At 43.4% G+C, this 15,970-nt stretch overlaps 1 protein-coding gene across 1 annotated transcript in view; it reads left to right on the plus strand.

Moving 5' to 3' along the window:
* LOC115471031 (deleted in malignant brain tumors 1 protein-like) overlaps positions 1-15,970 on the plus strand; it is a 141,275-nt gene that overhangs the window by 29,426 nt on the left and 95,879 nt on the right. The window contains exon 8 of the mRNA XM_030204700.1: positions 9,084-9,401. Coding sequence (XP_030060560.1) covers positions 9,084-9,401 — 318 coding nt within the window. The remainder of the gene's footprint in view (positions 1-9,083; positions 9,402-15,970) is intronic.

The raw sequence follows: 15,970 nt of genomic DNA on the forward strand, positions 1-15,970 counted from the left end.
TTATTATGACAGTAAAATAGATACTATTGGACATTCTACATGGAATGTTGCTACTATTGGAGATTCTACATAGAATGTTGCTACTATTGGACATTCTACATGGAATGTTGCTATTCCACTAGCAACATTGCTGCGCAGGCTTCTGTTTCTGTGAGTCTGACGTCCTGCACGTACGTGCAGGACGTCAGACTCACAGAAGCAGAAGCCTGCGCGGCCACATTGGTGATCTACAAGGGCCGACTTCTACATGGAATGTTGCTAGTGGAATAGCAACATTCCATGTAGAATCTATAGAAATCAAACAAAATAAAACATGGAAAAGAAAATAAGATGATACCTTTTTTATTGGACATAACTTAATACATTTCTTGATTAGCTTTCGAAGGTTGCCCTTCTTCCTCAGATCGGAAATAAGCAAATGTGGTAGCAGATAGTATATATAAGAGAAACATCAAAGCATTACTTTGACAGTCTGACAGAGTGGGAGGGTGGGGAAGACGAAGAAGGGCAACCTTCGAAAGCTAATCAAGAAATGTATTAAGTTATGTCCAATAAAAAAGGTATCATCTTATTTTCTTTTCCATGTTTTATTTTGTTTGATTTCTATTGATAACCTTTAAGATTGGACTAACACAGCTACCACACCTCTCTACCCTATATCTGAAAACTTTCTATGTAGTAGTTTAGTTTATTGTTTTGTCCATCGCGTGGGGTGAAACACACATTATTTTGTTTAAAAACTGTATCTCAAAAAAAGGTAAATGTGGCCCAATACCTGAGTAGAACTCACAGGCATCCATCTTGGCCCCCACAATTCAGTTTTTGGTACACTATCAAGATTTCAACATGTTATTTTTTTTGTAAATTTAAAAACAACGCATTATTATACAGAGATCTTAATAGACATGGCATCAAACGTAAACCTTTCTTCTCTTTCACATTTTTGCATGTTAACTGCATGGCTCCACACTTCATGCTACAATCAAAGACAGTTAATATATCCTTATACAAGTATTTATGGTACTACTACCCTTTTTGAACTGGGAGTTTCCTTCCGTTCCTTTCTTTTGGGCTTCCAGCTCAATAAGAACCAGGGATTGGGATCTAGTGCCATAAACGTTCTTTAACAACTACCTGGGTGTGTTTTTCCCCATCCTATATCCTCTCCAAACTTATTTTCCCCAGCTATGAAGTGGCAGTCCTGAGGGGGGGGGGGGAAGCATTTTATCAAGAATTTCTGGGACTCTGGTATCATAGATCATAAATTCAATCACTATTGTGCAACAACAGACTATCCCTTCTGTAGCCATCTCCAGTCCCAGCCAACCCGAGGAACTGAAGATTTGAGCCAAGAATCAAACCCAGGTTTCTTCGCATGGCAGTACTTATGCACCGGAATGTCCCCTTATCTTGTCTTAATGTTTTTGGAAGATTTATCTAGTACTTGTTTTTCATAAGAGCATAAGAACAGCCATACTGTTTCCAACAGTGGCCAATCCAGGTCACAAGTATTTGACAGACTCCCAAAGAGTAGCAAAATTCCACAGTACCAATCCCAGGGCAAGCCCATGCCTGTTAGCCTGAAAATACAACATCTGTCCCACATGTGTTAAGAAAAATACAGGGCCTAATAATGATCATCAGACAGGGTCCCTCTGATCAATGACGTTCCCATCTCCTATCCATATGAAAGCCTGACCTGTTCTTACCTCACTGGGGGTGGGCGCCTCCATTCTGAATCGGCCTCACCTCCTTTTCTCCAGCCTCCCTCAGACTCTGTCACCCCAACGAGATGATTCCTTCCTTAATGGAAGTATCCCGTGTTTATCATTCCATGTAGGAATCTGAGAGAGAAAAGAAACACTGCGTTAGCCATCCAAAGTAAAATTAACAACCACATCTTCTCATACTTTTTTAAAATTACATTTGTACCCCGCGCTTTCCCACTCATAGCAGACTCAATGCGGCATACATAGTGTATACAGGTACTTATTTGTACCTGGGGCAATAGTAGTTGCACAGAGACGATATCATCGGGAAAATGTGGCACAGCTGTTTTTCCAGACATTGTCTGAAGAAGAATATTACTAGTTTCACAAGCTTTTGTCATGTATTAAATGCTTTTAAACACTTTCTTTTTCTTTTGCACATTTCTATAAGCATAGAAATAATATTCAATGAACAAGGTTTACTCTCAGAGGTTCATGCAACACATCAGAGGCTTAGGGACTTTATGTCTAAAATATTAATATACAGGCCCTGTTCCCTCTAAGCTGAGCAGGAGTCCTTCACCTACGGTCTTTCCTCTGTGTGTGTGGGGGGGGGGGGGGGGGGGGGGGGCGGGGGTAGAGAGGTGCTGTTTCACTATCATATATTGAATAGTGAGGGACAGGCAAGCTCTGCAAGACTTTAGGGAACCGGCTTGTTCCTAGCAATTGAAAACAAACGTTGAAACACTTCCCCTGCTGGGAGCAATGCAGTTTCAGGACTTCTGCTCAGCTTAGAGGGAACAGTGTAAACAGACCTTCTGTGGTTCACTAAACCCAAGTCTGGTCATCTAATGTTACTGTTTCGGCTTAAACAGATGTAAAAAGTAATACTTCTGATGTCGTGGTTTGCTATTAGTATTACTTTTTACGTCTGTTTAAGATTTTATATACCACATCCTGATTTTAAAGTTGTTAACAGCTGATTAATAAGGACCTCAGATGAAGGCTGGATTGCCGAAACACTACTACTACTACTTAACATTTCTAGAGCGCTACTAGGGTTACGCAGCGCTGTACAGTTTAACAAAGAAGGACAGTCCCTGCTCGAAGGAGCTTACAATCTAAAGGACGAAATGTCAAGTTGGGGCAGTCTAGATTTCCTGAATAGAGGTAAGTGGTTAGGTGCCAAAGGCGACATTGAAGAGGTGGGCTTTGAGCAAGGATTTGAAGATGGGCAGGGAAGGGGCCTTGCGAATGGGCTCAGGGAGTTTGTTCCAGGCGTGGGGTGAGGCGAGGCAGAAAGGGAGGAGCCTGGAGTTGGCGGTGGTGGAGAAGGGTACTGAAAGGAGGGATTTGTCTTGAGAGCAGAGGTTATGGGTAGGAACGTAGGGGGAGATGAGGATAGAGAAGTAGGGAGGGGCTGCAGATCGAGTGCATATGTAGGTTAGTAGGAGAAGCTTGAACTGTATGTTGTACCTAATCGTAAGCCAGTGAAACATGGCCTTTGCTGGGTCAGTTCGCCAGCATTTTCCTGTATTTCTGGACAATAAACTTTTGCCTTGATTCAGTGAACATTGTGTGGCATACATGTCTGACTGGACTGTTAGGAAGAGTGTCTGCAGGTGTATTGATTTTGGAACAGGAAAACAACAAGAATACAGGCCGTTACTTTCCTTTTGAAACTTGACATGAGTACAAAGTTTGCATGGGGAGATGTTGTAAAGAAATCTACAGTTCAAAATAAATCTTGCAATATTTAACCACAACGGTCAGTATTTAAGGCAAATACTGGCTGTTGTGGTTATAATGAAACCAGATATTCAGTTCCAATACCCTGATCCCGGCTGGGGTTGAATACCAGGTTTTTGGCCCGGGACTGGCAAGTGCTATCCAGTTAGTGGCCTTTTTGCTGTCCTGACTTGATCTGGATAGCTGAATAAACATGGCCAGTACCTGGGAAATCTCCAGCTCTGCCCTTGCTCCACCACAATCCATCCCAGTACTATCCGGTTAGGGGCCAATATTCAGACTGTGGGAGTCAGTCCGGTTAACTCCTGCAGTCGGTGGCAAACCCTGAAATTGAGCTGAATTTCTGGGGGTTTTTGGCTGCTATGAACATAGTCGGTTAAGCTGATGTTCATTGGCTGACCAGTTAATTATATTGGCCAAAGATCAACCTGATATTTATGGGGGTCTATCTGGCCACTAAACTTAGCTGGTCAGCTGATGAGTACTGGAGCTAACCAGAAATGTCGGGCAAAATAGTGGGTGACCGGGCTATTCTATAAAGGTTATGCTCCTAATTTATGATTATAATTTATGCACCTAAATTAGGAGCATAATTTTTAGGAGCATAACCTTTATAGAATAATGACCTTAGCACTAATATTCAGCCAAAATAGCTGGCTATCTCATGCTTAGCCAGCTTAAGGGTATTTAACGAACCAGGAGTTGTTCTGGCCGCTTAAATTGCGCTCAATGTCGGGGGGGGGGGGGGGCTAGATCCAAGGCAGTCGGGGGACATATTCAGCAGCATTATCCCTCTCACTGACGCTTGCTAACGGGATAAGTGATTATGAAAATCTACAAGTTCTACCTTCTGGAGGAAATGTCCTATTGTGGATTAAAAACTGGTTGAAGGATAGGAAACAGAGAGTGGGGTTAAATGGGCAGTATTCACAATGGAGAAGGGTAGTTAGTGGGGTTCCTCAGGGGTCTGTGCTAGGACCGCTGCTTTTTAATATATTTATAAATGATTTAGAGATGGGAGTAACTAGCGAGGTAATTAAATTTGCTGATGACACAAAGTTATTCAAAGTCGTTAAATCACGACAGGATTGTGAAAAATTACAAGAGGACCTTACGAGACTGGGAGACTGGGCGGCTAAATGGCAGATGATGTTTAATGTGAGCAAGTGCAAGGTGATGCATGTGGGAAAAAAGAACCCGAATTATAGCTACGTCATGCAAGGTTCCACGTTAGGAGTTACGGACCAAGAAAGGGATCTGGGTGTCGTCGTCGATAACACACTGAAACCTTCTGCTCAGTGTGCTGCTGCGGCTAAGAAAGCGAATAGAATGTTGGGTATTATTAGGAAAGGTATGGAAAACAGGTGTGAGGATGTTATAATGCCGTTGTATCGCTCCATGGTGCGACCGCACCTTGAGTATTGTGTTCAATTCTGGTCGCCGCATCTCAAGAAAGATATAGTAGAATTGGAAAAGGTGCAGCGAAGGGCGATTAAAATGATAGCGGGGATGGGACGACTTCCCTATGAAGAAAGACTAAGGAGGCTAGGGCTATACAGCTTGGAGAAGAGACGGCTGAGGGGAGACATGATAGAGGTATATAAAATAATGAGTGGAGTGGAACAGGTGGATGTGAAGCTTCTGTTCACACTTTCCAAAAATACTAGGACTAGGGGGCATGCGATGAAACTACAGTGTAGTAAATTTAAAACAAATCGGAGAAAATTTTTCTTCACCCAACGTGTAATTAAACTCTGGAATTCGTTGCCGGAGAAAGTGGTGAAGGCGGTTAGCTTAGCAGAGTTTAAAAAGGGGTTGGACGGTTTCCTAAAGGACAAGTCCATAAACCGCTACTAAACGGACTTGGAAAGATCCAAGATTCCAGGAATAACATGTGTGGAATGTTTGTACGTTTGGGAAGCTTGCCAGGTGCCCTTGGCCTGGATTGGCCGCTGTCGTGGACAGGATGTTGGGCTCGATGGACCCTTGGTCTTTTCCCAGTGTGGCATTACTTATGTACTTATGTACTTCTGATTCTGCCCTGGAAATATCGCCCCAAGTGTGCTACTTATAGAATAACACAAGCATTTTAATAGTGCTGAAACAACAGCATAATTCTCAGTCAGCCAGTTCATATGTGGAAATATCAAAATCTTTTTGTACTGTGTACAAAATAAATGTAGGATTTATCATGACAGACAGACTCACCAGACTGACAGTAATAGTGATCAGTCGAGCTTAAGCGAAGGCAGGCAAATTGTTCTTTTTTAACATTCTGGCATGTACTGGGTATTCTTCTCATTCTAGCTTTTCTTAAGTAGAGAGGTGTGGTAGCCGTGTTAGTCCACTCTTAAGGTTATCAATAGAAATCAAACAAAATAAAACATGGAAAAGAAAATAGGATGATACCTTTTTTATTGGACATAACTTAATACATTTCTTGATTAGCTTTCGAAGGTTGCCCTTCTTCGTCAGATCGGAAATAAGCAAATGTGCTAGCTGACAGTGTATATAAGTGAAAACATTCAAGCATTACTATGACAGTCTGACAGGGTGGGAGGATGGGGGTGGGTCGGAGGTATGCATAGCCCATTATAAACCATAAAGCTGTATGTCTCTGTTGATCACCCTCCCCTCACCTATCCACACCCATCCTGTTAGAATATCAATGATATGCGTTGATGTCCCCATGCATACCTCCGACCCACCCCCATCCTCCCAACCTGTCAGACTGTCATAGTAATGCTTGAAGGTTTTCACTTATATACACTGTCAGCTAGCACATTTGCTTATTTCCGATCTGACGAAGAAGGGCAACCTTCGAAAGCTAATCAAGAAATGTATTAAGTTATGTCCAATAAAAAAGGTATCATCTTATATTCTTTTCCATGTTTTATTTTGTTTGATTTCTATTGATAGCTTTTCTTAGGAAGTAGCCGGCTGGCCTTAATAACTGTAATCTTCCTTTTCAGTTGAAGCAGTTTATTCAACCCCAGAAGATATGGGTAGGTGAATGTTTTCCTTGCAGGAACTAATTTTATAACTGAGCAGATTTCTTTGTGTGTGTGGAGTTGTAAACTTTAAAAATAAAAGTATACAAATATTTCCATTATGAAAATTATTCCAAGAAATTTATATGCTTACATTTATTTCATATCATTTTATTAAAATGTACAACTTGCCCATCTTTTCTAGGCGAGTGTGAGGGAGTCGATAGGATGCGGCCACTTCTCCTTAATGACCCTCACAGTGTCAGAACCACTTTAAAATTCACAGTCCCACCCAGGGGGGAAGTGACATAGGAGGGGTGGAGCCAGGAGGGCGTCGTTTGGGGGAAGTATAAAAGCTTAGGTTAAGGAGGCCCAGAGGGAAGCGGCAACATCTGACTGGATATATCTTCTTCCCCCTCCCCCTTCAACGTATGTGTGGTCTGTGACCGCAACAGTCAGGTAGGCCAAGTTCAACCTGGATCCTTGCAGACTTGTGTCTTTGACCCAGCCAAATTCAGGCCAGTTTGTTAACTGCTAAAGATTGTACTGGTAACTGTGGGAGCCGGACCAGGTCCGAACAGAGTAGGTTGCCTTGCTGAAAGACAGTAATGCATGCCGTGGCCCTATAGGAGCGGGCCCCGAGAGGACATTCTTACATTTAAAGGCTACTTTTGTGTTTACTTTTTCCTCCACCTGTGAATTGAACAGGACCTGCCCTTCCTGACACCTTTAATAAATATTATTTCTGTTCATCCTAACGCACTGTGTGGCACTATTTATCCGGTCTCTGGGTCTACCCTTGTTCACATTACCCACAGTGCGATACAGCATAGAACACTCATAAGAAACACTAAGAATATATTATTAGTAAACATAACAAATATGGAAAACACAATGAAAAAAACATACAATTTACAGCTGCTGGTTGACATGCACAAATTTTGTGGAATTAGAAAAGGTGCAGAGAAGGGCGACGAAAATGATAAAGGGGATGGGACGACTTCCCTATGAAGAAAGGCTAAAGCAGCTAGGGCTCTTCAGCTTGGAGAAAAGGTGGCTGAGGGGAGATATGATAGAGGTCTATAAAATAATGAGTGGAGTTGAACGGGTAGATGTGAAGCGTCTGTTCACGCTTTCCAAAAATACTAGCACTTGGGGGCATGCGATGAAGCTACAATGTAGTAAATTTAAAACGAATCGGAGAACATTTTTCTTCACTCAACGTGTAATTAAACTCTAATTCGTTGCCAGAGAATGTGGTAAAGGCGGTTAGCTTAGCGGAGTTTAAAAAAGGTTTGGACGGCTTCCTAAAGGAAAAGTCCATAGACCGTTATTAAATGGACTTGGGGAAAAGCCACTATTTCTGGGATAAGCAGTATAAAATGTTTTGTACTTTTTTGGGATCTTGCCAGGTATTTGTGTCCTGGATTGGCCACTGTTGGAAACAAGATGTTGGGCTTGATGGACTTTCGGTCTGTCCCATTATGTGCACATTAAACCCCTCTCCCGCTCAGCTCGCATATATTACAAGTGCACAGACTGTGTTCAGATTGGACACTCCATTCCATAAATGCAATAAATCCTAAGTACATGTAGAAATGACTTTTATATGGTCTCTAGACCTCCCAGGAAGATGGCGGCATGGCGCTGTAAATTGTAGTGTGGTGTCTCTTTGCTGGAGAGGGACAAGGCTGGTTTTCAGGCTGTAAGACGATTAGCCCTGGTTCCTCTCCAGTGAATCACTTACCTTCTGTCTGCTGATAGGATTTCTCTGTGTTTCTCTTGGATTCCAATGTTTCCTTTTTAGCATCAGCAGAGATATTCTCTAAGGCACATAGGGCCAGATCAGTAAGTGGGACCCGAAGTTGGGGGCTGTTCTGATCTGTAAAGGACGCTCCATGCAGAGCTCAGCGCCAGTGGTGTTCCTTGGTTGGCTGCCACATAGGGCGGATTGCCGCTGTGCACCCCCCCCCCCCCGGGTGCAGCATCATCCTGCAACCCCCCCCCCCCCCCCCCGCCTGGGTGCATGGTTCTTACCTCCTGGGGTGCTAGGTGCTGTCGGCTCTGCCAGTTCCCCCAGAACAGGAAGTAACATCAGAGGGAGAAGGGAAGTGGTAGAGCCGACAGCCACACGGCTGCTCCCTGCACCCTTCCTGCAGCATACACCCGGGGTGGACCGCCCCCACCACCCCGCTCTCAGTACGCCACTGCTCAGCACAGTTCCCGAGCATTTATGCCTGCCAAAAGCTGCTGTAAATTCTCATGCCCAACTGTCAAATGTTCTAAAACGTTGCAGCGAATTTTTGGGACCACCCTGACCTACCCATGCCCACATCTCCTTTTGAGCTGCCTGCTATGAAATTTAGACATGTATCTTTTAGAATAGGACAGATGTCCATTTATTGTTCTTATCTCCTAATTACTGTCCTGGGTCAGATACTAGGGGACATTTTAACGCGAAAATCAGATGTAAATTGTCCTTAGGATTCTTTCACTTCACAAATGTAAGCGATGCTAGCAAGAGGGGATTTAGTGACATAGGAGAGAAGGAAAACAGATGTAGCTTTTGTCCTTCTAGTCTGATGAATTTACCTCTTTGAATGGGGCTGATGCTGATATTATTTTGACATTTCAGAATCTTATTTAGAGCTACGACTGGCGAATGGCCCATCCAGATGTGCTGGCCGTGTTGAAGTTTTTTATGATGGATCCTGGGGAACAGTTTGCGATAATTCCTGGGACATCTTGGATGCAGATGTTGTGTGCAGACAGCTGGGCTGTGGTTCGGCAGCTGCGTCTCTTGACAATGCTTATTACGGGGAAGGCGTTGGAAATATTCTCTTGGATGACGTCCAGTGCATGGGGCATGAAAGCTACATGTGGCAGTGCCCCAGCAGTGGATGGCAGCAGAATAACTGTGACCATTCGGAAGACGCTGGTGTCATCTGCTTAGGTTTGTACTAGAATGGATCATGGTGATGACATATCACACATGGTTCAGTTTGCGCAGCAAAATCAAAATCAAAATTGGCACGCATCCATTTTGGGTCTGAGACCTTACCGCCAGCTGTTGACTTAGCGGTAAGGTCTCACGCATTAACCAGGCTGTAATGACCTATGTATGTCAAATGCCACTTGGTTTGCATAGTGGACGTGCACCAGAAAAGAAAAATTATTTTTTGGACGTGCGCCAAAAATGAAATTACTGCTCTTTCAAATCAGACATTTATAGCTCCTCAGTACCTCTCCACTCTCATCTCTCCCTACATTCCTCCCCAGGAACTCCGTTCACTGGGTAAATCTCTCTTATCTGCACCCTTCTCCTCCACCACTAACTCCAGACTCTGTTCCTTTTATCTTTGCTGCACCATATGCCTAGAATAGACTTCTTGAGCCAGTACGTCAAGCTCCATCTCTGGCCGTCTTCAAATCTAAGCTAAAAGCCCACATTTTTGATGCTGCTTTTAACTCCTAACCCTTATTCACTTGTTCAGAACCCTTATTTTATCACCCTCACTTTAATATTCCTTTATCTCTTATTTGTCCTGTTTGTCTGTCCTAATTAGATTGTAAGCTCTGTCGAACAGGGACTGTCTCTTCATGTTCAAGTGTACAGCGCTGCCTACGTCTAGTAGCACTTTAGAAATGATAAGTAGTAGTAGTAGTACATTAGCTAACGTTAATGAATTCTGATGCAGACTAGGAATAATATAAATAGGCCCTGATTTAAAAAACCAATAGTTTAAATCATAGAAAGTACAATAAACAGTATCGGCTCCATGCATTGAGGATGCCGTAGTGCTGACTTTGCTTTTCTGACTAGTGGACATAGACCAGTACAGTATGAAGGGTTAAATGTAACAAGCTTCGAATGTAAACTTTCCTTAGACCTTTGAGAAAAGATCGCCACTTCCCTCAGCTCTCATTCTAATGAGGTAGATATTCAGTGGCATAGGCCCCACATAACTTTAAATAAGTAAGTTATCCGTTTAAAATTATGCTGATTTTCAGTGATCCTAAACGTGCAAGTAGGATTACTCAAAATCCACTAATAAGTGTAAACAGATATCTTATCCAGTTCAGGTTATACCTGCTATTGGTGCGTTCTGAGTTAATGTTACCTGAAGAGAGGCTGAATTTCGACGCTCAGTAGCTAACATTTAATCCCACCTCTGGCGCATCCAAAATCCAATCATAACTGGTTCTTTGGTGACTGGCAGAAATGGGTTAAAATAACGCCCTTGTACAGTCGACATTGCCACTGACAGCGTAGCTGCTTTAATGTTAAAAAAAATGCCGGGTCAACAGTTTAGGGGTGAAGAGCGAGATGTGAAGATCATATTTGATGACTTTAAGGTGACCAAATATGTAGAAAAAGCGGTCAAAAGCCAGAAGAATATTCGGGCTCAGGAAGAAGATTGGCCAGCAGACAAAGGAGGTGATAATGCCTTTGTATAAGACTCTAGGGAAACCACATTTCGAGTACTGTGTACATTTCCGGATACCATTCCTTCAATGTGTTCAATTCCTATTGACCCATCCTTGTGTCTACTCTCTGCTACTTAACATCTCTTCTGATTCCTAACAGTCTCTTCACTGTTCTCTCTTACTCGGTACTTCATCCTCCTCAACAAGTGTGTGTGTGTGGTCTCTTCCAATGCATTCCTGTGGGCGTCTCTAACGTTTAGCGCGCTCTAGAAACGTGAGTGTGCCTTAGTAAAAGGGTACCTAAACGATACACATTAAAACAGCAGAGCAGAGCATTCGGATAACAGAAATACAATGCTCACAGGGTCAGCCCAGGGCCTGTTTTCATAAGTACAGGTCATTACAAACAACCTCCCCCCCCACCCCCTTTACAAAGCTGTGCAGCAATGCTGACATATCCCATTCGCTTTGAATGGACTGTGTGAACAGCAGAAGTGACAACATGATGAAGACGATTGAATCCAGTTCAGAAATCTCTCTTTGTATTTACTGTGCAAATTCCTGTAAAGAGAGAGTCTGATATAGGAAAAGCATGTTAATATATATTTTATGGTTAGCATACTATAACGTGTACATTAATTGACAGTCCTTCCCTCCATCGGATCTAACAGCAGATACTTTATTACAGACAGACATTTTTCTTCATTTCTCAATGAGTCTTTTCCTAGAAAGGAGGGATTCTCGTGAAAAGAATATTTAAATAATAATAACATTTTGCTTTTCTGCCTCCACAGCTGACCAATATGAAACGCCTGGGCAAACAGGTAATCCAATCCTTTCTCTTGCACTGTCTCTGCCCCTGATGTGCACTGGGGAGTCAATGTAATTCTGCCTTCTACTTTTTAACAGATGTGGGTGTGACAGCGTTTGAACCAGCAGGTAATACAAACTATTTACCTCTTATAGTGAAAGATATGCAGAGTAGTGTATAGGAAATAGTAGGTGATATCATGTATCTGTCAGAATTATATAGTGAAAGATGTGCAGAGTAGCACATGGGAAAGAGTGGGTGGTACATATCAGTTTGAAAATGTACTCATCTCAACAAATCACAGTTCCAAATCATGCAGCGGCAGACACAATCCCGACAGGAGAACCCTATTTCACCACATGACATATTCAGGGGAAAACTGTAGACTGAAACATTCCTCCTCTTCCAAACAGAGAAATCAAAATGGTGGCCATCGTAATTTCTGTTTTTGGAAGAGGAGAGACATTCCAGTCTACAATTTTCCCCTGAATATGCCATGTGGTGAAATAGGGTTCTCCTGTGGGGATTGTCTCTGCAACTGAAGGATTAGGAACTGTGATTTGTTGAGAAGAGTATTTTCAAAATGTTACATCCTAATTAATGACTTTTTGATCTGCTGCATGTTTAAGACTGATGACTGAGTAAAATTAACTGTTTATACCTGACTAGTAAAAAAGGCCCGTTTCTGACACAAATGAAACGGGCGCTAGCAAGGTTTTCCTCGGAGTGTGTATGTTTGAGAGAGTGTATGTGAGAGTGACTGTGTGTGAAAGAAAGAGTGAATGTGCGAGTGTGTGTGTGTGTGTGAGAGAGAAAGTGAGTCTGGGTGCGAGTGTGTCTGTGAGAGAGAGAGAGTGTTTGTGAGAATGAGAGTGTGTGCAAGTGCGTATGTGAGACACAGTGAGAGAGAGAGAGTGTTTCACACAGATACAGTGTGTGCGAGAGAGAGAGTGTGTGTGAGACACAGACACTCTGTGAGACTGAGTGTATGAGACCAAGAGAGTGTGTGAGTGACTGTGTGACACAGAGAGTGAATGTGATACAGTGTGAGGCAGAGTGTGTGAGAGTGAGAGAGAGAAAGAAAGACATTGACTGTGAGAGAGAGAGAGAGAGAGAGTGTGTGTGTGTGTGTGTGACAGAGATACCTCCTCCCCCCTCTCTCTGGTGTCAGGCCCCCCTCCCTCCCTCTCTCTGGTGTCAGCCCCCCCCCCCCCTCTCTCTCTGGTGTCTGAGCGTTACTGTGCAGGACGCTGAGCTCTGGCTGTGCTTGAAGGAACTGACCAATCCTATTTAATAGAATGCACCTCCAACATTCTGAAGTCGAGAAACCTCGTGTGGTTGGTCACTTCTGCTTGTGAGGAACCCGGAAGTACGTGATGTCAATTCAGGAGATGGATACAGAGAGCAGGAATGCCTCAGCCATGCAGTCAGCTTCAGAATGTTGGAGGTGCCTTTTATTATATAGGATGTAAAGTTAAGAAATTCCAAATATGAATTGTTTTTTGATAACGTATAAGTGGAGGTTTTTCCTGACCTATGATTATTGTGAGCGTTCCTGGTGAGTAACCATTGGTTGTATTGGTTGCAGTAAGCTCCTTTTCTCCACTATTTTTCAGAAAACTTGTTGTTGGATAATTCCTGGCTTTACATTGGAAGGAAGTAGTTTAGTTTGTTTGTATCGTGATTTCAATTACTCCAATATTGACTGGGTAAATGTTACACCAGGGAGCGCTAGAGAGGTAAACTTCTTAGATGTAAGAACTGAATGCTTCTTGGAGCAAGTGGTCCAAGAACCGACAAGAGAGGGAGCTAGTTTAGATCTAGTCCTTAGTAGAATGCAGGGCATAGTATGAGAGGGAATGGTGTTGGGTCATCTGATAAAATTTGAGCTGATATGTGGAGTAAAGGAAATCTACTATAGCAGCATTTAATTTTTGAAAGGGCGACTAAGATAAAATGAGGAAAATGGTTAAAAAAAAGCTAAAAGGATCAGCTGCAAAGGTTAGGACTTTAAATCAGGCATGGATGTTGTTTAGAAATACTGTGTTTATTTCAAAAGGAGGAGTGGCCTAGTGGTTAGGGTGGTGGACTTTGGTCCTGGGGAACTGAGTTCAATTCCCACTTCAGGCACAGGCAGCTCCTTGTGACTCTGGGCAAGTCACTTAACCCTCCATTGCCCCATGTAAGCCGCATTGAGCCTGCCATGAGTAGGAAAGCGCAGGGTACAAATGTAACAAAAATAAAATAGATACTATTTGAGATTCTACATGGAATGTTGCTATTCCACTAGCAACATTCCATGTAGAAGCCTGCGCGGCCACATTGGTGATCTGCAAGGGCCGACTTCTACATGGAATGTTGCTAGTGGAATAGCAACGTTCCATGTAGAATCTCTAATAGTAGCAACAGTGGAGGAGTGGCCTAGTGGTTAGGGTGGTGGACTTTGCTCCTGGGGAACTGAGGAACTGAGTTCGATTCCCACTTCAGGCACAGGCAGCTCCTTGTGACTCTGGGCAAGTCACTTAACCCTCCATTGCCCCATGTAAGCCACATTGAGCCTGCCATGAGTGGGAAAGCATGGGGTAGAAATGTAATAAAAATAGTACCATGTAACTTTCTTAGTCTGTGTAATTTTTGAAAGAGTAAAAAATCAGTTTACGAACAGAAGGAAATTTTTTTTTCACTCAACGAATAGTTAAGCTCTGGAACTCATTGCCAGAGGATGTGGAATCAGCAGTTAGTGTATCTGGGTTTAAGAAAGGTTTGGACAAGTTCCTGGAGGAAAAGCCCATAGTCTGTTATTGAGATAGACATGGGGAAGCCATTGCTTGCCCCGGGACTGGTAGCATAGAATGTTGCTACTCTTTGGGTTTCTGCCAGGTACTTGTGACCTGGATTGGCCACTGTTGGAAACAGGACACTGGGCAATATGGACCATTGGTCTGACTCAGTATGGCTATTCTTACGCTTTGTTGCCTCAGAGCTGGAGTAAGTGGGCATCCTGGCACCTAAATTGTGGCACCAGTTCTAGAATTGCCCCGTCATCATTCAGTGTGTGCCTCAGTGTGTCACAGAGTGAATGAATTAGGAAAATAATGAATCTTCTCTCCTTTCCCACAGTGTCTATTTCCGAATATGCAATCTTGAGACACAATGGTGAGTTCCAGCTTTAACATGATGTGCAGTCCCAAAGGGAAAAGGTAAATACTTTAAATCCTTTTGTTTTTCTGGTTAGGTGTGTTACAAGAACAACACCGGATCTCCGTTTCAAATCACACTACATTTATAATATTGACTTTAGTACATCATGCCTATTATATGGGGATCTCTGCCTATGTTTATACTTCTTATTTTTATTTATTTACTAGTAAAAAAAAGCCCATTTCTGACACAAATGAAACGGGCGCTAGCAAGGTTTTCCTCGGAGTGTGTATGTTTGAGAGAGTGTGTGTGAGATTGACTGTGTGAGAGAGAGTGAATGTGCGAGTGTGTGTGTGATAAAGAGAGAGTGAGTGTGGGTGCGAATGTGTCTGTGAGAGAGAGAGAGTGTGTGTGAGACAGATAGAGTGTGAGAGTTTGTGTGAGATACACAGACTCTCTTTGAGGCCGAGAGAGTGTATGAGATCAAGAGAGTGTTTGAGAGTGACTGTGTGACACATGGAGAGTGACTGTGTCTGTGTAAGACAGAGTGTGTGTGTGTGAGAGAGTGTGTGTGTGACAGAGATACCTCCCCCCTCCCTCTCTGGTCTCAGGACCCCCTCCACCCTCCATCTCTGGTCTCAGGACCCCCTGCACCCCCCCTCTGGTCTCAGGACCCCCTTCCAATGTCTCCCCTCTTTCTTTCTGCATCCTTCCATCCAGTGTCTCCTTTTTTTCCCCCATACCCTTCCATTCAGCGTCTTCCCTCTTTCTCTCCCCATCCTTCCACCCATCTACCCTCTCTCCTGATCCTTCCATCTAATGTCTCTCTCCCCCTCCTTCTATCCAGTGTCTCTCTATCTCTCTACCCTTTTCTGTTCAGTGTCCCTTTTCTCTCCACTTCCTTCCAGTCTCTCCCCTTTCTCTCTGCATCCATTCATCCATCTCCCCCTTTCTCTCCCCATCCTTCCATCTGTTTTCCCTCTTTCCCCATCCTTCCATCCGTCTACCCCCTCTCCTGATTCTTCCATCCCGTGTCTCTTTCTCTATCCCCTTCTTCCATCCAGGCCCGCCCACCCAACACAGACCTGCCAAGTCTCCCACGAAACACGCGGCGCCAGCTCCTATTTCCGGCCACTGCTGCT

This window comes from Microcaecilia unicolor, chromosome 5 (assembly GCF_901765095.1).
Source record: "Microcaecilia unicolor chromosome 5, aMicUni1.1, whole genome shotgun sequence".
Lineage (NCBI taxonomy): Eukaryota > Metazoa > Chordata > Amphibia > Gymnophiona > Siphonopidae > Microcaecilia > Microcaecilia unicolor.